The 22,500-nt window shown below is 39.3% G+C and overlaps 1 protein-coding gene across 6 annotated transcripts in view; it reads left to right on the top strand.

The window, feature by feature from the left end:
* The window catches only part of LOC115219230 (protocadherin beta-15), a 249,030-nt gene that overhangs the window by 203,026 nt on the left and 23,504 nt on the right, over nucleotides 1-22,500 (top strand). For all 6 annotated transcript variants that reach the window (XM_029789369.2, XM_036508632.1, XM_029789368.2 and 3 more), the window contains 2 exons: nucleotides 12,348-12,455; nucleotides 14,277-14,426. In XM_029789369.2, coding sequence (XP_029645229.1) covers nucleotides 12,348-12,455; nucleotides 14,277-14,426 — 258 coding nt within the window. The remainder of the gene's footprint in view (nucleotides 1-12,347; nucleotides 12,456-14,276; nucleotides 14,427-22,500) is intronic.

Raw genomic sequence — 22,500 nt, 5'->3', positions numbered from 1 at the left:
TTATGTTGGAGTTCAGTACATAAATTAAACAGAAATTTTGATGGAATGTTTTAATTTACATTACTTTAAAATGGTAACTTTGTATCATAGAGTCATGGGTGGACTTAGATGAGTTATTATGAAGAAGGTTAAAATAGAACTATGGCACAGGTAGAAAGATGCAGGTAAGCAAAATTATACAGTAAAAAGATAGGTATATCATCTTAAAGTAAATTGGTTCATTTTTTAAAATTATATTTTTCTTAAGCCCATGGACTTACAAGGCCTGTTACCTGGTTTCCATGTCATTTAAGTAAACATAGAATGAAGGTGTGTAGTTTAGAGATTAGTGTGTTCAGCTCATGATCATAAGGTTGTTGTAAGTTTGATTCCTGGTGGTATGTTGCTGCCACCACCACTGCCACCACTGCCACCACCGCCACCACTGCCACGACCACCACGACCACCACTGCCACCACCATCACCATCTACAATAACAACGACAGCAACATTCTGAGTCGAAGTAGGGGTTCATGAAGGATCAGTCCTCAGTCCCCTCTTTTCATTATAGTCCTCAAGACAATAACAGAGGAGGAAGTTAGAACAGATACCAAACAGAGGGGTTTGACAGCATCAAGAACTGGACAGGTCACAGCACAATGACCTTGCTACCCATGACAGAGAACAGAGACCAGTGGCAAAGGTTGACACTATAAAAGCATCTACAGAGGCATCCCAATGCTTGGTTGCATCAGTTAAGGGATCTTAATGATAATGATGATGATGAAAGAATGGCAGGTAAAGTTGACCTAGGCAGGATTTTCTTCATCTGCCTCTCTTTCATCCTCTCCCAACTGTGCCCTGAAGAATGGTTTCAGACAGGGAGTTGTGGCAGGATATTTGACCGTACCAAGCAAGCTTTCGCAGTTGGTAAAATGTGCTAATCGAGATCATTGGATTGGCTGAACTTTTTGAGAGTTGAGCAAGATGTCATGTAAGATGCCTTGTTCCAGCTCTTTGCTACCTGACAGCAACACCTGTAACAACACTGGTTCCAAAGTTGAATCGACCCATGTTTGGAAGCCGTCCCCTTGAATAAACATTAGTGATATAGATAGGGGAAACTAGTGTTCATAGGCAACTATCAGACTTCCTCAAAAAACCTCACACATACAATAGTAGTAGGAGTAGTAGTAGTGATAGTGGTGGATTGTAGTAGCAGTGGTAGTCGCTTGTAATAGTAGTATTGCTAGCATATTGCAGTAGTAGTAGTAGTAGTAGTAGTAGTAGTAGAAGTAGTAGTAGTGGTAGTCGTAATAGTAGAAGTAATAGTAGTAGTGATGGTGGTGGTGGTGGGCTGTAGCAGTAGTGGTAGTGGCTTGTAGTAGTAGTAGTAGTAGTAATAATAGTAGTAGTAATAGTAGTTGTGGCTTGTAGTAGTAGTAGTATTGGTAGCATACTGCAGAAGTAGAAGTAGTAGTAGTAGTAACCCTAAACACAGCAGCATTGGTAACACCACCGGTTGCAGTAATAACAAAAATAATGTGCAACAACAACAACAACATCAAAAGTAAAATCTAACAAAGTAAAAATTAATAACAGCAATCATAGTTGTAACAAGAGCTTCAGTAACTACAGCAGCAGCAGCAACACCACCATCACTACCACCACCACCACCACCACCACCACCACCAACAACAACAACCGCTGTCACCACCACGACCACCGCCACCACCATCACCACTCACAACAGCAACATTCTGAGTAGAAGTAGGGGTTCACGAAGGATCAGTCCTCAGTCCCCTCTTTTCATTATAGTCCTCCAAGCAATAACAGAGAAATTCAAGACAGGCTGCACCTGGGAGCTCCTCTATGCTGATGACCTTGCCCTAATAGCCAAGTCACTGCCAGAACTAGAGACGAAGTTTAGGGTGTGGAAGCAAGGTCTAGAATTGAAGGACCTTAGGGTCAACCTAGCAAAAACCAAAGTCTTAGTAAGTAGAAAGGCTGCCAAACCAGAATCCCCTTCAGGTAGATGGCCCTGCTCAATCTGTAGAAAAGGCATGGGTAGAAACTCCATACAATGTACCTGGTGTAAGCTATGGACACATAAAAGGTGCAGTAATATCAAAGGAAGTTTAACCGGGAAAATAGTTTGCGTGTGTGGCAGATTCATGGGGGCAATAAACAATGAAGATGTACAGGAAACAGATTCCATCACATGCCAAAGGAAGAAACTACCTAGGTGATCAAGTCTGTAGTGGGGGTGGTTGCTCTGAGAGTGTAGCAGCTACAATAAGAATAGCCTGGGCAAAGTTCAGGGAGCTCCTACCTCTGCTGGCAACTAAGGACCTCTCACTCAGGATGAAAGGTAGACTGTATGATGCATGTGTGTGAACTGCCATGCTACACAGCAGTGAAAGAATGGTCCATGAATGCTGAGGACATACATAGGCTTGAAAGAAAGGAAGCTAGTATGATCCACTGGATGTGTAATGTCAGTGTGCATACACAACAGAATGTAAGTGCCCTGAGAGAAAAGTTGGGCATAAGAAGCATCAAATGTGGTGTGCAAAAGAGATGCTGCACTGGTATGGTCATGTGTTATGTATGGACGAGGACAACTGTGTGAGGAAGTGCCACTCCCTAACTGTGAAAGGAACCCGTGGAAGAGGTAGACCCAGGAAGACACGGGATGAGGTGGTGAAGCATGACCTTCGAACATTGGGCATCAGAGAGGCAATGATAGGAGACCAGGACCTTTGGAGATATGCTGTGATTGAGAAGACATAGCATCTAAAGTGAGATTGCTGCCATGCATGTCCAGACCAGTTAAGAGTACCTCTGATGTGTCGTGCGATATGATATGCTTGAGAAGACCAGTTAATCGAGTAAAGCCAATATCGTAGCTGTGGTCAGTACCCCCTGACTGGCTCCCATTGCCAGTGGCACATAAAAAGCACCATCTGAACTTGGTTGATGCCAGGCCTGCCTGACTGGCTCCTACCTGTGCCAGTGACACATAAAAAGCATCCACTACACTCTCGGAGTGGTTGGCATTAGGAAGGGAAATCCAGCTATAGAAACATTGCTAGATCAGATTGGAGTCTGGCACAGCTGCTGGCTCTCCAGACCTCAGTCAAACTGTCCAACCTATGCCAGCATGGAAAACGGATGTTAAATGACGATGATGATGATGAGGAGGATGAGTACCTTATGAACTCTGATCATTGGCAGTGCTTCACCAACATTCAGCTCTCTGCAAGAATTATCCTGCAAGTATAATTCAGAGCATTGATATAACATGCTGAGTGATACCTATAGCATAATTCATATGGGGACTTGGATACCGAAGGGTGTAAGAGACTTATCACCACATTTCATACTCTCAGGTGTTACATCAATTGCCATTATCAAACATCATCATCATCATCATCACATCATCATCATCATCATCGTTTAACGTCCGCTTTCCATGCTAGCATGGGTTGGACGGTTCAACTGGGGTCTGGGAAGCCCGAAGGCTGCACCAGGCCAGTCAGATCTGGCAGTGTTTCTACAGCTGGATGCCCTTCCTAACGCCAACCACTCCGTGAGTGTAGTGGGTGCTTTTTATGTGCCACCGACACAGGTGCCAGACGAGGCTGGCAAACGGCCACGCTCGGATGGTGTTTTTTATGTGCCACCGGCACGGAGGCCAGGCGAGGCTGGCACGGCCACAATCGGATGGCCGTGCCAGCCTCGTTGTGCAAGATTTTTTATGTGAAATCCTGTGTTGAAACAGATATTGTTGTATTTCGGAATGGTCATTTTGCCAGTTTAACCACACAAATAAGAAAGAAGAAAGCAAAGGACCACTGATGCGGTCACAGGAGTGTGACGAAAGAACTCTGGCCGAAATAAGATTAAGTTTAATGTAAAAAATAAATAACACTGAAGCAAAGTAACACCAAATATATATAGTGCGTGTGTTTTTATTGGCTAAACTGGCAAAATGACCATTCCAAAATGCAACAATATCAAACATTTATGACTTAGTGAATTGGTGGCCGATCTTATAGCAATCACCAAATCCATTGGTACTTCTTTACATCAGGCAGTATGTTACTATCAGGCTGGGGTTGACTAAGCCATTGGTCAATCGGGCACTGCCCAAGGGCCTGAAGCTCTAAGGGGCTTGCAGTCTACATGTTAACTCTCTTTGGTATCAATGCTAAGAGGCCTGGTGAACAGTCATGCCCGAGGCCTCTTAATATTCTCAATCCACCCCTGCTATCAGGGATTAAATAATGCTAATAATTCAGCTACATGTTAACTCTCTTTGATATCAATGCTAAGGGGCCTGGTGAACAGTCACGCCCGAGGCCTCTTAATACTCTCAATCCACCCCTGCTATCAGGGATTAAATAATGCTAATAATTCAGCTACATGTCCCTTCAGAAAGTGTTGTGCTAAGCCATTTAACTAACTGAAATACAACAGTGTGTCAGATAAGCAAACCAATCAGTAAATGTAATGAAGACTATTGTAGTATCACTCCAAACAATAGCATGTATGGATTTGGTACCACAAAACCAGAAACCCTCTGACAGTAAATTTGTAACTGATAGGAGCAAGCATGGCTATGGGCACAGGTGTGGCTGTGTGGTTAAGAGGTTTTCTCCCTAGTCACTGGGCTCTTGGTTCAGTCCATGCCAACCAAAGCCTTGTGAGTGGATTTGGTTGAAGGAAACTAGAAGAAGCCTGTCATGTGTGTGTGTGTTTGTGTATTTGTGCATGTACATGCTTGTGTCTTCTTGTCTTGATAGTGTGTGATGTGTGTTGTTGTCATACAAGCAGAGTAATTTATTTCCAATTTCCTGCAGAAACATGCCTGGTTATGCGGAAATATTACCTTGTTTGGAACTAGGTGAGAGTTGGTGGCAGGAATGACATCAAGTTGTATAAAATCTGCCTCAATAATCTCTGTCCAACCCATGCAAGCATGGAAAATTTATCCTTAAAAAGTGGAAAAGTGATCAATGATGGTGATGACTATTGGGGGAGACCTCCTTCGGTCATGAATGGGATTGCACCTAGAAGGTTACCCTCCGAGGTACAAGTCCGGGCAAGGTTGTTTATGGAAGACCAGCAGTCGCCCATGCATACCAGCCTCCTCTCTCCATGCCACCAATGTTCTCCAAGGGAAAGGCAAAGGGGCTGATACAGCTTGGCACCTGTGATGTCGCATCTCATTTCTACAGCTGAGTTAACTGGAGCAACGTGAAATAAAGTGTCTTGCTCAAGAACACAACACGCAGCCCGGTCCGGGAATCGAACTCACAACCTCACAATCGTAAGCCCGACACTTTAACCACTGAGCCATGTGCCTTCACTGATGACTATTATAAGCATAACTTACAGAGTTATTTGATATGTAGTCCTGTCTATTTGTAGGTGTAACTTATTACATCTGTGTGCTGCACTGCTAAGTTACGGGGACGTAAACACACCAGCATCGGTTGTCAAGCAATGCTAGGGGAACAAACACAGACACACAAACATATACACACACACACACCACACACACACACACACATGTATATATATATATATATATATATATATATATATACGACAGGCTTCATTCAGTTTCCGTCTACCAGATCCACTCACAAGGCATTGGTCGGCCCAGGGCTATAGTAGAAGACACTTGCCCAAGATGCCACGCAGTGGGACTGAACCCGGAACTATGTGGTTGGTTAGCAAGCTACTTACCACACAACCACAAGGCCAGATTAGTCGTATGTTTTAGATAATAGTGTCTTATAACTACATTTGATGCCATAAAAGATGCTGATCCAGATGCTTAGCAGCATTTTGTCCTTCTGTACATTCTAAGTTCAAATTCCACTGTAGTCGACTTTGCCTTTCAACCTTTTGGGGTCAGTAAAGTAAGTACCAGTCTTGTACTGGGGTTGTGATTGATTACTCACTCTCACCTTCTCCAAACTTCAGTGCTGGGTTTATTGTAGAAAGGATATTACATGCTCCCCCACTTTGAGCATCATCATCATCATCATCATCATCGTTTAACGTCTGCTTTCCATGCTAGCATGGGTTGGACGGTTCGATTGGGGTCTGGGAAGCCAGGAGGCTGCACCAGGCCCAGTCAGATCTGGCAGTGTTTCTACAGCTGGATGCCCTTCCTAATGCCAACCACTCTGTGAATGTAGTGGGTGCTTTTTACGTGCCACTGGCACAGGTGCTAGGTGAGGCTGGCAACGGCTACGATCGGTTGGTGCTTTTTTCGTGCCACCGGTAGAGCATATTTAAGAAAAAGCGAGCATCAGAAACAAAAGTAGCTCACAGGAGACCCAAATTTGCATATAAGACCTGGGGTAATTTTAAGAAACATTTTGTTTTTTTTTAAATGTCTTATATGCCATCAACTACAGTAATCTGTTTCAGACAACAGAGTTGCCAAAAAATAATCAATTGTTGACTGTAAAAACAATTGTTTAGGACTTTAGTTTACCATATTTTCTGGCACACATGTTAAATTTTTCAGACCAAAATTCACAGCCCCCAAAAATGGTAGATAGACTTCTGCACCAAGACAACTCTGGAGGACCAAAAATTCTATGTGAAATGCAGCAGGATTTGGAAAGATAGGGACAATGCTTATAAATTCTGGCTTGTATGCTGGAAAATCCAGTTCCTTTGTGAAAAATTATGGGATTGTTATCTGCGAATCAATTGTCTTATCATCATCATCATCATCATCATCATCATCATCGTTTAACGTCCGCTTTCCATGCTAGCATGGGTTGGATGAATGACTGAGGGTTGGCGAACCAGATGGCTGCACCAGGCTTCAATCTTGATCTGGCAGAGTTTCTACAGCTGGATGCCCTCCTAACGCCAACCGCTCCGAGAGTGTAGTGGTTGCTTTTTACATGCTACCGACACGAGGCCAGTCAGGTGGTACTGGCAATGACCTCGCTCGAATCTTTTACACATGCCACTGGCACAGGTGCCAGTAAGGCGATGCTGGTAACGATCACGCTCGAATGGTGTCTTTTACATGCCACCAGCACAGAGGCCAGATGGCTGCTCTGGCAACGATCACGCTTGGATGATGCTCTTAATACCTTACTAGCACGGGGCTCGAGTGCCAGTAAGGTGACGCTGGTAATGATCACGCTCGAATGGTGCCTTTTAAGTTCAAAGGTTGTGCTTCACCTCTGCATCCCAGGTCTTCCTGGGTCTACCTCTTCCACAGGTTCCCTCAACCGCTAGGGTGTGGCACTTTTTCACACAGCTGTCCTCATCCATTCTCGCCACATGACCATACCAGCGTAGTCGTCTCTCTTGCTTGCACACCACATCTGATGCTTCTTATGTTCAACTTTTCTCTCAAGGTACTTACACTCTTATGTTAAGTAATAACTGCCCAAATTTGCATATATAAAAGTAAAAGAGAGAATTAGGGATTTAGTTTATTTTATAGTAATATAATATCAAATGAATTGTCAGATCTAGGAAATCAGCTTTGGATAGCCTCCCATGATAGAGACTCTAGGAGCAGAAGAAATTAACCTTTGATAACTTTATTTTTAATGAGTGGCTGTGTGGAAAGAACCTGGCTTCCCAACCACATGGTTCCAGATTCAGTCCCACTGTGTGGCACCTTGGGCAAGTGTCTTCTACTATAGCCTCAGACTGACCAAAGCTTTGTAATATATATATATGCCGCTGGACTGGCCCCTGTGCAGGTGGCACATAAAAAGCACCATTTGGGTGTGGCCATTGCCAGTACCACCAAACTGGCCTTTGTAAAAGCACCCACTACACTCTCGGTGTGGTTGGCGTTAAGAAGGGCATCCAGCTGTAGAAACTCTGCCAGATCAGATTGGAGTCTGGTTTGCCAGACCTCAGTCAAATCGTCCAACCCATGCTAGCATGGAAAGCGGATGTTAAATGACGATGATGTGATATATATATATGTATATATATATATGTATATAATCAAAGCAATTAAGATTCAAGTAAATTCCAATGAATTTACTTGAATGTGGTACTTAACTTAGATGCACCAGAAATACTATATGGTGTTAACCATACAGTAATGTGGGGTGATTATAAACGAGATTATAAACTAATCCATTCTTGTTGCTTCTCTTCTCGTTTATATATGTATATATATATATATATATATATAACAATTAGGAGTGACCCTAACAGGTCACTCGTCCACCAAAAGAGCAGCCATAACTCACACCGCCAAGTAGTAGTAATTAGAAATTAGGTGAAAATTTAAAAACATTTACCCTAATTCATCTTTTAGACGTTGCAACGTTTCTGTCCATTAATGATTAATTAGCTTAATTAAATTAATTAAGCTAATCTCACCATAGGTTACACTTCATCAGTAAAAAACCTGGGAGAGACAAATATACACGAGGCGTCTGTATCGATGCCTACGGCTATCTGTCTTAAATTTTTCAAGACTGACGTATTCGCGCCAAACTTATCAGCAGTAAATATAAACTGCCGATTCAATCTCAGAATTAATCAGAAAATTATCAATTAGTCAATTTAGGGTAGCAAAAAAATTCAATAAATTTATCGCTACCAGCGGCCTGGTGGAAAAGAGAAAGTAGTCATCGGCTAATATAGTAATATAACAATTTAGGAGTGACCCTAACGGTCACTCGTCACCAGAAATAGCAGCCATAACTCCCACCGCCAAGTAGTAGTAATTCAGAAATTAGGTGAAAATTTAAAAACATTTACCCTAATTCATCTTTTAGGACGTTGCAACGTTTCTGTGTCATTAATGATTAAATTAGCTTAATTAAATTAAATTAAGCTAATCTACCATAGGTTACACTTCATCAGTAAAAAACCTGGGAGATATTATATATTTAGTCGATGACTACTTTCTCTTTTCCACCAGGCCGCTGGTAGCGATAAATTTCTATTGAATTTTTTTGCTACCCTAAATTGACTATATATATATATATATATATATATATATATATGTGTGTATTTCTATGTCTGTGTTTGTCCCTCCACTATCGCTTGACAACCGATGTTGGTGTGTTTATGTTTCTGTAACTTAGTGGTTCAGCAAAAGAGACTGTTAGAATAAGTACTAGGCTTACAAAGAATAAGTCTTGGGTTCGATTTGTTTGACTAAAGGCGGTACTCTAGCATGGCTGTAGTCAAAATGACTGAAACAAGTAAAAGAATAAAAGAATGAAAGAATGGAAGAATATTCACTCTTTACTTCCTGTGCATATTCTATATTGCTGATCATGTAGTTTTGGTCCCTTTTTCTGGTGAGTTGTAGTGTACCTGAGCACTGTATACAGTGAGTTCATTATTATTTTATTATCTATCAAATGCTGTTGCATAGTTGAACGGATGGAAAGTTCATTTCACAATCATGAAAATCCAGGTCCAGTCCCAATGTGTGGCAAATCTAGCAAGTGTCTTTTGTTTCTTTCTTCTTGAACCATGCCTGGCTCATAAGGGCTGGTTTCCTGGTTTCCGTGGTGTATAGGTTCCCCACCTGGACGGGACGCCGGTCCATCGCAGGAGGAAAGAGTGAGAGAAAGTTTGTGGCAAAAGAGTTAGCAGAAGTTCAACATTACCTTCTGCCGGAGCCACGTGGAACTTAGGTGTTTCGCTCATAACCACACACATTGCCCGGTCTGAGATTCGAAGACACGATCCCTCGACCGTGAGTCCGCTGCTCTAACCACTAGGCCATATGCCTCCATGAAGTGTCTTTTGCCTTAGCTTCAACTTCACTCAAGCCTTATGAGTGAAATTGGGTTGACAGGAAACTGTGCTGAAGCCCATCTGATGGATTGTACATGTAATTAAAAAATGCCCTGTCTTGTCATATGCTTTGTTGTGCTGATAATTACATTAAAGGTGCGTGTGTTTAAGGGCGGCGAGCTGGCAGAAACGTTAGCACGCCATGCGAAATGCTTAGCAGTATTTCGTCTGGCGTTACGTTCTGAGTTCAAATTCTGCTGAGGTCGACTTTGCCTTTCATCCATTCGGGGTCGATAAATTAAGTACCAGTTATGCAGTGGGGGTTGTTTAAGCAATGTGTTCATAGATGGTTAATGGGTTGGATGTGAAGCCAAAGAAGGAGCAGAATTCCTGAAATATACGTATACATCCGTTATCTATTTTTCTGTCTTTGAAACCAGTGATGGTTCTAATTTCTATTTCTGTAGAGATAGATTTAAAAAGTAAACTAGCTGTTATGTATGTCTCATTTGTATTTGGCTTGGCACCTACCATCTGTATGAGAGTCAGAGTGTAGATCCCAAAATTATTAAGACAGAGCAGGTATATAGTGTCCAAGAACAGTTAAATAGGGGAAAGGTTTGTAATATACATTATTTACATTTGACGGATATTTGTCCTCATCTTGTTTGTTGTTAACACAACGTTTCAACAGATATACCCTCCAGCCTTCATCAGGTGTCTTGGGGAAATTTCGAACCTGGGTTCTCATTCCTAAGAAGAAGATGAAGAAGAAGAAGAAGAAGAAGATCCAAAATATATATATTTTTATTATGATAGGATTTAATTCGAGGGAGATTTGGTTGTATTTTCTAGCGAGTAAAAACCTAGAGGCTGAACATACATTTGATCTAATAAGGAACTAGCCAATTAATAAATAAAATATTCAAATGATTTCATAAGTGAGTTTGCATGGAGGCGTGTGGCTTAGTGGTTAGGGTGTCAGCATCATGATCGTAAGATTTTAGTTTCGATTCCTGGACTGGGCGACGCGTTGTGTTCTTGAGCAAAACACTTCATTTCACGTTGTTCCAGTCCACTCAGCTGGCAAAAATGAGTAACACTGCGATGGACTGGTGTCCCATCCAGCTGGGGAATGCATACGCCATTGAAACCGGGAAACCGGGCCCATGAGCCTGGCTAGGATTTAAAAGGGCGCATTTATATTTTATTTTTTTTTAATGAGTTTGCACTGGTGCTGGTGCCACATAAAAAGCATTGGTGCTGGTTCCATGCAAAAAGCATGGCTGATGGTTCCACATAAAAAGCACCCAGTACACTCTGTAAAGTGGTTAGCGTTAAGAAGGGTATCCAGTTGTAGAAATCAAGCCAAAACAGACTTTGGAACTTGGTGAGGCCTCCGGCCTTACCAGTTCCTGTCAAGCTATCTAACCGATGCCAGCATGGAGAATTTTGTTTATTTTCTTCTCGAGCCATGCCTGGTTCATAAGGGTCAGTTTCCCGGTTTCTTGGCATATAGGTTCCCCACCTGGACGGGACGCCGGTCCATCGCAGGTGAGCTGCAAGATGCAGGAGGAAAGAGTGAGAGAAAGTTGTGGTGAAAGAGTCAGCAGAAGTTTCGCCAATACCTTCTGCCAGAGCCACGTGGAACTTAGGTGTTTTCGCTCATAAACACACACATCATTCGGTCTGAGATTCGAACCCATGATCCCTTGACCGTGAGTCCGCTGCTCTAACCACTAGGCCATGTGCCTCCACAGCATGGAGAATGGGCATTAAATGATGATGGTGATGATTTTGATGATGATCCTTATCATCAACATTTTATATCCCCTGGTGGCATAATTGGTTAGTGCACCATACTTATAGACAGCACCTTCCTTGTGTTTATTCTCAAGTTTAAAGAAATGCGGAGGTTGTGAATTCAAGCCTCTCCCAGGACAACATTTCTTTTTTTTAACAGGATAGTGCCCCAGCATGGCCACAGTCTAATGAATGAAACATGTAAAAGTATAATAGAATAAGTTATAAACTGGTTGGAGTTGGATGAGAATATTCAATCTTTTAGTAACTTCTTACAACATAAGGAAATAGGGACCTATTGTAATCAAAACATATCTCTATATATATAAACGGCAAAATGTCTGTGTGTGTGTCCTTTATACAAATCCACAATTTTTCAGTTAGTGGGCTGCACTTTCTATGGTCATTCAAAACCATCCAAGGGTGGTCGTGCACATCTTTACATTTCCCCAGTCACCCCGCAAAGCCATTAAAAATTCAATAGAAGTGACTTTTTTATGAATTTTCTATCCAAAACCCAATCAAAATGCCCGAAACTTGATACGCCAATTGAATGCCAGCTAGTTGTATGTGATTGGTCAGAGATTTGGACAGCACTCACGTGCATATGCGCACGCACGCAGCTGTATATGCATGCACTAGCACTATATATATAGTGCTAGTATACAAAAATTTTGTATATATATATTTTATGATGATTTGTACCATGAAATGTATTTGACATTGCTCTCTTTTAGAAGTGGTTTCTTAACCTTCTCATCATATTTGTTTTTTCTTCTTATTTTTCTTTCCAGACCAATGATTCTCAATTGACCGAATCAACAAGTCAATTCTACTTTGTACTTGAACCACAAAATAAATGGATTGCTTCAAGTACATCAAGAAGTCTACCAATGCAACAGGTAAAAAATTGCAAGCATATATGCATATATTTAAACATCCATATATGCATATGTGTATACATATATATACAAATCAGTAAATAGTGGGGTTGTGTTAACCGCACGTGGAAAAATGATAGGAAAGGAAAAATTATAAGGCAGAATGCTAAATTGAAAGTAAATTTTTATAAAAATGGGCGTATGAAAAATTAAGAAAGAAAAAATAATAAATCAAACCGGTTTTCAAGGCAAGGCAAATTTTCAAGATTTGGAAGGGGGGAAAAATTCTATGGAAATTGCAGCTGAGTTACCAGTGCCGGTGGCACGTAAGAGAACCATCCGAATGTGGCCGTTGCCAGCACCGCCCCGACTGGCCTCATGTCGGTGGCACGTAAAAAGCACCATCCGTTCGTGGCCATTGCCAGCCTCGCCTGGCCCCCGTCCGGTGGCACGTAAAAAGCACCCACTACACTCATGGAGTGGTTGGCGTTAGGAAGGGCATCCAGTCGTAGAAACATTGCCAGATCAAACTGGGCCTGGTGCAGCCTTCTGGCTTCCCAGACACCAGTTGAACCATCTAACCCATGCTAGCATGGAAAGCGGACGCTAAACGATGATGATGATGATGATGAGGAAGGGGAAAAAGAAATTTACAATGTTTTTTCAAAAAAATAATACATATATACAAAAATTAATAAGTATACCAATCCATTGTAGAGTCTTTATGCTTTTAGAGTTCAAGAATAGTCCTTGGAAAAACTTCTTTGGAGGGTTAGGATGCATGTATTTTAAATGTAAATTTATTTTTCCCCTTCCTCAGTTTAAAAAAAAAAATTTTCCCCCTTCCAAATCTTGAAAATTTACCTTGCAATGAAAACCGGTTTGATTTATTATTTTTTCTTTCTTAATTTTTCATACACCCATTTTTATCAAAATTTACTTTCAATTTAGCATTCTGCCTTATAATTTTCCCTTCCATATATATACATATACACATATACATATGCACACACACATATATACATATACATACAAACACACACACACATTGTACACAACTGTAAGTTTAACTCCCAGTTATTCTTTGTTGGCCACATGAATCATAATTTGAGGAGGGTTTGACTGCTATTCCTAGCAGGCTAGGTAATCATGTAGATGCCCTGTTCTGTCTGTAAATAGCTGGTTGAAGCATTCCTGCAAAACTCAAAAAATTCATCATTTATAAAATTTCTAACTCAGCAATGAAAAAATTCAAATTTAGTTTTTAATTATGAAAAAATAAAGTAGACGTTTTTAATTATTTCTTTTCTCATGTGCCATCCTGACAGACATCAACAATCAAGAGCCTAAAATCTGAAGATTTGTGAGTTCTGTTGAGAAAGATTCCAGGAGTGGTAGACTTCTGCTGGCTTATTTACAGTTTACACCTTTTGTCTCTTGTTCTCTCAAGTTTACCCTTGGCACACAGGGCCTATCTAATCCATAGGCAGGGGAACTGGTTCACATGGAATCAAGGCATTTCCACATACAGATGGGCCTGTGTATAGACACATGCATAGGGGCCATTCTTTTTTTGAGTCATGCATTGCCTTACTCACAGGATCATCTTCTGTTATTTGACCCATAACACCACCACAGGAATGAGTAGATCTGGGAGAAGTGGTAACTAGGAGCTAACTCCACATTCCTGAGCTGAGGCTTCACCCTAGAATGCATTTTATTATTATTATTATTATTATTATTATTATTATTATTATTATTATTTTATTTTTTTGTTGTTGTTGTTATTGTTATTTTATAAATTGCATTGAACACAAAGCGAGAATCTGGTTTTATTTTTAGACAAACAACCCTTTTGCCTTCATAAGAAATCCTGCTGAGAAGAGGTACTCACACCTAAGGAAGTCAGCCAGTCTCTTTTACTTTGTTGTTGAGCCACCAAATGAATGGAAAGCATCAACCACTACAGTGAAGATACCAACAGCTAAAAAGGTAAAGCATTCTATGAAATTCCTTATATTCAATGTATATCAACAAACGGAGATGTTGATAACTGGGAACAGACATTGTCATGTAGTTAGAAAGTTGATTTTGAACTGGAGGTTTCATGTTCAATTTCTCTATGTGTAAGATATAAGTTGATGGAAACTGTCTAGAAGTCCATTGAGATGGACTGTCCCTGTTCTTGGGACAGTACTTGCTTTCTTTTAAGTCCAGTATTTATCCTATCGGTCTTATTTGCTAAATTGATAAGTTACATGTGTCTAGACAAAACAACTCCAGTTGTCAAGTGGTGGAAGGCAGGAACTCAAACACAAAGATACACACACAAAGACACATTTATATACACACACACACACATTCACACACAGAAACACACACACACACACATTCTTTTATTTTTTATCCTTTTACTTGTTTCAGTCATTTGACTGCGGTCATGTTGGAGCACTACCTTAAAGGGTGTTAGTCGAAGAAACCAATCCCAGGACTTATTCTTTGTACTTATTCTATCGGCCTCTTTTGCCGAACTGCTAAGTTACAGGAACATAACTACGCCAGCATCAGTTGTCAAGTGAGGGCATAGGGGACAAACACAGATACACACACACAAATATATACATATATAGATATATATGTATATGACGGGCTTGTTTCAGTTTCCGTCTACAAAATCCACTCACAAGGCTTTGGTCGGTCCGAGGCTATAGTAGAAGGCACTTGTCCAAGGTGCTGCACAATGGGACTGAACATGGAACCATGTGGCTGGGAATATATAAATATATAAATAAATATATATACAATTGCTGTGTGGAAAGTGCCTATAAGCCGTTTAAAAAACACACAAAATCCGTTAGGTTTACTTCAACATTTAAATTTCATTTGTCAAAATATTTTCATTGTTTTGAGTGCGCAACCTGTTCACTGAGATGCATCACGGAATTTTGTCAGTGAACAGGTCATGGTCTCAAAGCGCCAAAAATATTTTGACAAATTAAATTTAAATGTTGAAGTGAATCTAACGGTTTTTGTGTGTTTCTTAAATGGCTTATAAACACCTTCCACGCTGCAATTGTTTATATATATATATATGCACACATACAGATAAAAATGCAAAATGAACAACAGCACCAAGAACCTTATTAAGAAACATTTCTAATTGTAATACTTTGAAATTTACCAATTAGTGTCATAATCTATCTATAAAATTTGCCATTTGCTTAGAATAAGGACAAAGGGAATTCTATATCCAAAAGCTTCTCTTATCTTCTTCCTATATTTTGAAATTCATAGATTTACTTTTAGTCTTCTATTTGTATCAGTCCTGTTGAGGTAATCCTTCATTTGTTTGATCAAACTGACCCTAATATCTATATCTTAATTCACAACTTTTTCTAATTATCTTCTTTTTGCCAAACCACCAAGTTATGGGGATGGAAACAAACCAACATTGGTTGCCAAGTGGTGAGAGACACATGCAAACATGAAGACTCACATACCGCAAACATATAAATATATGAATAGATATATTTTCTTCATTTCGTCTCTATCATCATTATCATCATCATCGTTTAATGTCTGTTTCCATGCTGGCATAGGCTGGACGGTTCAACTTGGGTCTGGGAAGCCAGGAGGCTGCACCAAGCTCCAGTCTGATCTGGCAGTGTTTCTACTGCTGGATGCCCTTCCTAGCACCAACCACTTCATGAGTGTAGTGGGTGCTTTTTACGTGCCACCGGTACAAAGGGCAGAGGAGGCTGGCAGTGGCTACGACTGGCTGGTACTTTTTATATACCACCAGCATGGAAGCCAGTCAAGGTAGCACTGGCGTCAACCACGTTTGGATGGTGCTTTTTACGTGCCACCAGCATGGGTATCACAACTACAATTTCCATTTGATTTCCATTTTGATGTTGATGTACTTGACTCAATAGGTCTCCTCAAGCACAACAGGTCACCCTATGACCCAAAGTACTTTTGAATGGGCTGGGACTGGTTATGCGAAACTGGTCTAGGATACAGCCATGTTGCATACAGACCTACATACATACAAATATATATATATATATATACACACACACATATATACATATATATATATATATATATATATATATATACACATACATAAATATATACATATGTACACATAGTTGATTTTTACACATTTTCTGTTGACCAAATTGCCTCACAAAGCATTGATTGGTTTGAGGTTACTGCTATAGTAAAAGACACTTATCTGGTTTACTCTATCATGGGACTGCACCAATATCGAATGATTACAAAATAACCCTTTCATGTACCTATACATGAAATATACTCTTTTAATTATTCTATAAGCTAATACAAAATGAGATACATAAAAAAAAGCACTGTGACAGTTACGATGACGAGGGTTCCAGTTGGTCCGATAAATGGAACAGCCTGTTCATGAAATTAATGTGCAAGTAACTGAGCACTCCAACAGACGTGCATCCCCTTAGCCTTAACGTAATTCTCAGGGAAGTTCAGCATGACACTGATTGTGACAGAGCTGGCCCTTTGAATTCCAGCCCTTGAATTTTGCTAGCTGAGTGGACTGGAGCAGTGTGATAATAAAAAAGTGTCTTGCTCAAGAACACAACACACTACTGTTAATTGAACTCATGTCCTTACAACTGTGAGCTGAATACCGAAGTACTAGGCCATAGCACCTTCACAAAATGAAGTATATTAAAAAGCCCACACTACTATACCTCATATATTGTTCCATTTGGTCTAATACAGAGTAAGTTTTCCCTTATGCTCCATTATTTGACTTTGTTCAGACCATATTTAGCCATTTTCTGAAAGAACTTACAGGACTTCTTTCACATATTCAGCATTTACCGTTTTATTGTTTTACTTGTTTCAGTCACTGCCCTCTGGCCATGCTGGGTCACTATTGCAAAGAGCAGCATTTCTCAACTGGGGTTCCTTGGAACCCTAGGGTTCAGTAAAAGGCTTCTAGGGGTTCCGCAAGAAAGAGTGAGATAACCTAAAGCTAATTTCATGATTGGAATTTTTACTATACATGCACAACAACTTATTAGTTCTTGTTATATTGTAATATAGACATCATCTTTGCTAACCTATTATGTTATTAAAAAAATATAACAACCATACATATATATATATAATAATAATTATTATTTGAGGGAATATTAATCCTAACTTACAGGGAAAAAATTCAATTTAGAAATACTAAATCAAATTTCACACAATACAATATATATATAAAAATTAGAAAAAACACCTTTTATCAATTCAAAATGAACAATTATATATATATATATATATCATCAACGATGATGATGATGATGATGATGATATATATATATATATATCAATCAGTCACCATGATTGATCGCTAAATCCACAAGTCTTTTATTCTGTCTCTGTTTATTTCCTCATGTTCTTTTCTGTTGAAGAGCATAGGCTCGAAATGTAAAAGACTTTCTCTTCCAAGCATCAAACTAATACGCCTGTCTACGTCTTTTGTTTTTCTGTAAATTTCAATATATATATATATATATATATATATATATATATATATATATATATATATGATATTTACTACATGAATTATGATGAAAAAATACGAGAAAGATATGGTGCATAATTTTTTTTTTTTGCGAGGGTTCCTTGAGACATGCAATTTATTTTAAGTGTCATGCAAGGGTAAACAGGTTGAGAAACACCGGTAAAGAGTTTCTTTTTTAGTCAACCAAATTGACCTTGGCACTTATTTTAAGTCAGGTATTTACTCTATTGCTTATTTTCTTTTGCTGAACTGCTACAAACTTACATTGGTTGCTAAGCGATGAGGAACAAACATAAGCATATACACACATACATATATGCTTGTGTTTTGCCTACGCATGTGTGTGTGTGTTTGTGTGTGTGTATGTGTGTGTGTGTGTGTGTATGTGTGCTTGATGGGCTTCTACACAGTTTCTGTCTCCCAAATTTCTTCATGGGGCTTTAATTTCACTCAAGGTACCATGCAATAGGATTGAACTCAAAAACTGTGAGGCTGCTGCACAAATTTCTGAAGTACACAATTTCCTTTTATTCATACTTCATAGTTTAGGTGCCTGAAAGAAGTACATCTAGAATGACTCTCTCATTACCTCAATGACAATATCTTGTACATCTGAGTTGTCTTCCCTTTATTCAGTTGGTTATATCTGCAAATCTCTTGAATGCTTATACTCAAAGTTGACCTTAAATCATTATAGAAATGTATGTTTAAGTCCACTGATTTATATACTTTATGTATGTACCACAAGCAATATCAAAACACTTCAACGTGGCAAGCTGACAAAATCTTTATCATGTTGGGCTTAACAACATTTCATCTGTCTTTACATTCTGAGTTCAAATTCCACCGAGGTTGGCTTTTGAACTTTTGATGTTGGCTATTAAAGCACTTCATAGAAAAACTATTTCCAGCTTATTTTTGTTTTTAGATATATTACATCTGCCTTATGAATTTAAATTTATTACATCTGATTAGATCTAGAATATACATGTAAAAGCATTGACAAATATGTATAAACTGCTATACACTGTTAAAGGATTTACTTACCATTTTTGATGGCATAAAAGACAAATGAGCAAATTAGATGTATATCAATTTCAGCCATGCATAGTCAGGAAAAATCATAGCATGTAATTTTTAAAGCCAATCAGAATTGTTTATATGCTGGGCAAAATGGTTAGCAGTATTTTGTCCATCTTAAGGTGGTGAGCTGGCAGAGTTGTTAGCACGCCGGGTGAAATGCGTAGCTGTATTTCGTCTGCCGTTACATCCTGAGTTCAAATTCCGCCGAGGTCGACTTTGCCTTTCATCCTTTCAGGGTCGATTAAATAAGTACCAGTTACACACTGGGGTCGATATAATCGACTTAATCCATTTGTCTGTTCTTGTTTGTCCTCTCTGTGTTTAGCCCCTTGTGGGTAGTAAAGAAATAAGTATTTCGTCCATTTTAACATTCTGAGTTCAAATTCTACTGGGGTTGACTTTGCCTTTTATTCTTTTGAGGGCAATAAAATAAGTACCACTTGAGCACTGGGGTTGATAAAATTGATATGTCTTGCTGACCTCGTGCCAAAATTTGAAAGCAATATTTAAAGCCATTAAAGCAGTGAGCTGGCAGAATCATTAACACACTGGACAAAATACTAAGAGGCATTTTCAGTCTTTACGTTATGAGTTCAAATTCTGTTGAGGCTGACTTTGCCTTTTATCCTTTCAGGGCTCATAAAATAAATACCAGTCAAGCACTGGGGTTGATGCAATCGACTAATTCCCTCCCCTAAAATTTCAGGCTTTGTGCCTAATAGAGAAAGGACTACTTAAAGCTTAAAGCTATTTTGTATATGGGACCTGGGGTGAATTTTTTTCTTTTTAGTTGTTTCAATCATCAGACTCAAGCCATGCTGGAGCATCACCTTGGAAAAGTTTAGTCAAATGAATTGCCCCAAGTGCTTAGTTTTTAAGCCTGGTGCTTATTCTATTGATCCCTTTTGCCAAACTACTAAGTCACAGGGACAGAAACACAACACCAGTTGTTGAGTGGTGATGGGGGGACAAACAAAGACACATACACACACACACGATGGGTTCCCTTCAGTTTCTATTAACCAAATACACGCGCAAGGCTTTGGTCAACCTGAGGCTATAGTAGAAGACACTTGCCCAGGTATCATGCAGTGGAATTGAACCCAGAACCACGCAGTTGGGAAGCAAACTTCTTACCACACAGCCACACCTGCACCTATATCTTATACTTCTAATTGGTACCTTAGCATGGTTAGGTGGACTAGGTTATTGACAGCTAAATTTTTATTCGCTGGTCATGAACATAGTGAAGTTCTGATGGGAACATAGAAACTACAAAGCTTTTTTTTGGGTGTTTTTTTGACATTTTATTGACATAGCAGCGGCTACTTTCAGTTTCAGGTTGTGATCTAATAATTAATTGTATATGTTGTTAATTATTCTTTAAACTGTTCATGATTTTAGTTTTAATTTCTGTATAATTCTGTTTTGGGTATTTTTTAATTCATGATTCAAGATATTGGAGATAATTAATATTTCTTGTTTCTTTCTTTCTTTCTTTCTTTTTGTTCCATTCTCCGGTCATCTACAAATTTGGTGGGAATACTATTCTCTGATTGCAGCTAAAATATTTCCATGTTTGTTTTATCAGAATGATTAACACTAATAAGAGCTAGAATAATCATTTTTTGTCATCATCATCATCACCATCATAATCATCTTCATGATCGTGATCATCATTATCAGCATCATCATTGTCGTCGTCATCATTATCATAATCATCTTTAACATCCATCTTACATGCCAGCACAGATGGGACAATCTGATAGGATCTAATGAACTGGAGTACTGTGTCCATACTCCAATGTCTTCTTTGGCATGATTTCTATGACTGGAAGCCCTTGTGGTGTAACCCTGTACAGAACCACTGCTTCAAAATAAGCAAAAAAAAAAACAACCCAAAAAACAAAGGCAAAAAAAATGAAAATAAAACGTTTACAAGCTCTGGGGTATTTAAAATAATAAAAATTTTAGTGCTGTAATTTTTTTTTTTAAACTTCAAAAATTTGTTTGACTGGATGAATAGAAAGAAAATATCCAAAATAAGCAAAGGTTAGAAGATAACACAAGAAGTAATCAATGCTACTGGAATCCTTAGTAGGAAAGTGAATCGCCTGTTCTCACCCTTGGTTGATAAATAGAATATTTTAAGGTCAGCAGCAGAGTGTTATATGAACGTACAGCTGTTTCTTTGTACTAGAGATAGTTTACCAGCATCTAGCAAATACAATTTAATCTTAACAGAAAAATTTGTCTAAACATAAAAATTTATGTAAACTCCAAAATTTATCTAAATACAACATTTGACTAAACAGTAATGTTTGTATCTGTTACTGATGTTGTGTATCTTAGCTTTATCTCTTGTCTTTACTTAACACATTTTAGTATATTCAAACATTGAATGGAACTATGACAAATATTGGCATGAACATAAGATAACCATATAATTTTACATGTCTATGCATGTGTGTGTGTGTGGTGTGTGTGTGTGTGTGTGTGATCAGGTGAAATTATTATTGGTCCTCAAGTTTATGTTTTTTATTTCTTCCCTTTATGTATAATTGTGGAGGCACATGGCCTAGTGGTTAGAGCAGCAGACTCATGGTCGAGGGATCGTGGGCTCGAATTGCAGACCGGGCAATGTGTGTGTTTATAAGCGAAAACACCTAAGCTCCACGCGGCTGTGGCAGAAGGTAAAGGCGAAACTTCTGCTGACTCTTTCGCCACAACTTTCTCTCACTCTTTCCTCCTGCATCTTGCAGTTCACCTGCGACGGACCGGCATCCCATCCAGGTGGGGTGCCTATACGCCAAGAAACCGGAAACCGGCCCTTATGAGCCAGGCATGGCTCGAGAAGGAACAAACAAAAAACATATATATTCCCCACCTGCAAGAGTATCATAAAGTCACGGCAATATTTTTGCAGACTGTATTAAATGAAATAGAGTTTGCTTGTTTCATGCAGATAGTGTCCACAGGTGGTTTTTCATAGGCACGTAAAATGCACCATCCGATTATGGCCGTTGCCAACCTCGTCTGGCCCTGTGCCGGTGGCACGTAAAAAGCACCCACTATACTCACGGAGTGGTTGGCATTAGGAAGGGCATCCAGCTGTAGAAACACTGCCAGATCAGACTGGGCCTGGCGCAGCCTACTGGCTTCCCAGAACCCAGTTGAACCGTCCAACCTATGCTAGCATGGAAAACGGACGTTAAACGATGATGATGATGATGATGATGATGATGATTTTGCAAACTTGGAAACAAATTTATCAAAAGGTCCTTGAAATGAAATTCGAATGAAATGACTAAACTTGCATATATATATATATAATATATATATATATTGATAGAAATGGTAAGACAACAAAAGAATGAAAGAGACCTCGATATTATGTAAATAAAGGAATTTATCTGTAAA

Source organism: Octopus sinensis, linkage group LG14, assembly GCF_006345805.1.
Source record: "Octopus sinensis linkage group LG14, ASM634580v1, whole genome shotgun sequence".
NCBI classification, from domain to species: Eukaryota; Metazoa; Mollusca; class Cephalopoda; order Octopoda; family Octopodidae; genus Octopus; species Octopus sinensis.
This window is presented reverse-complemented; position numbering and strand designations above follow the sequence as displayed.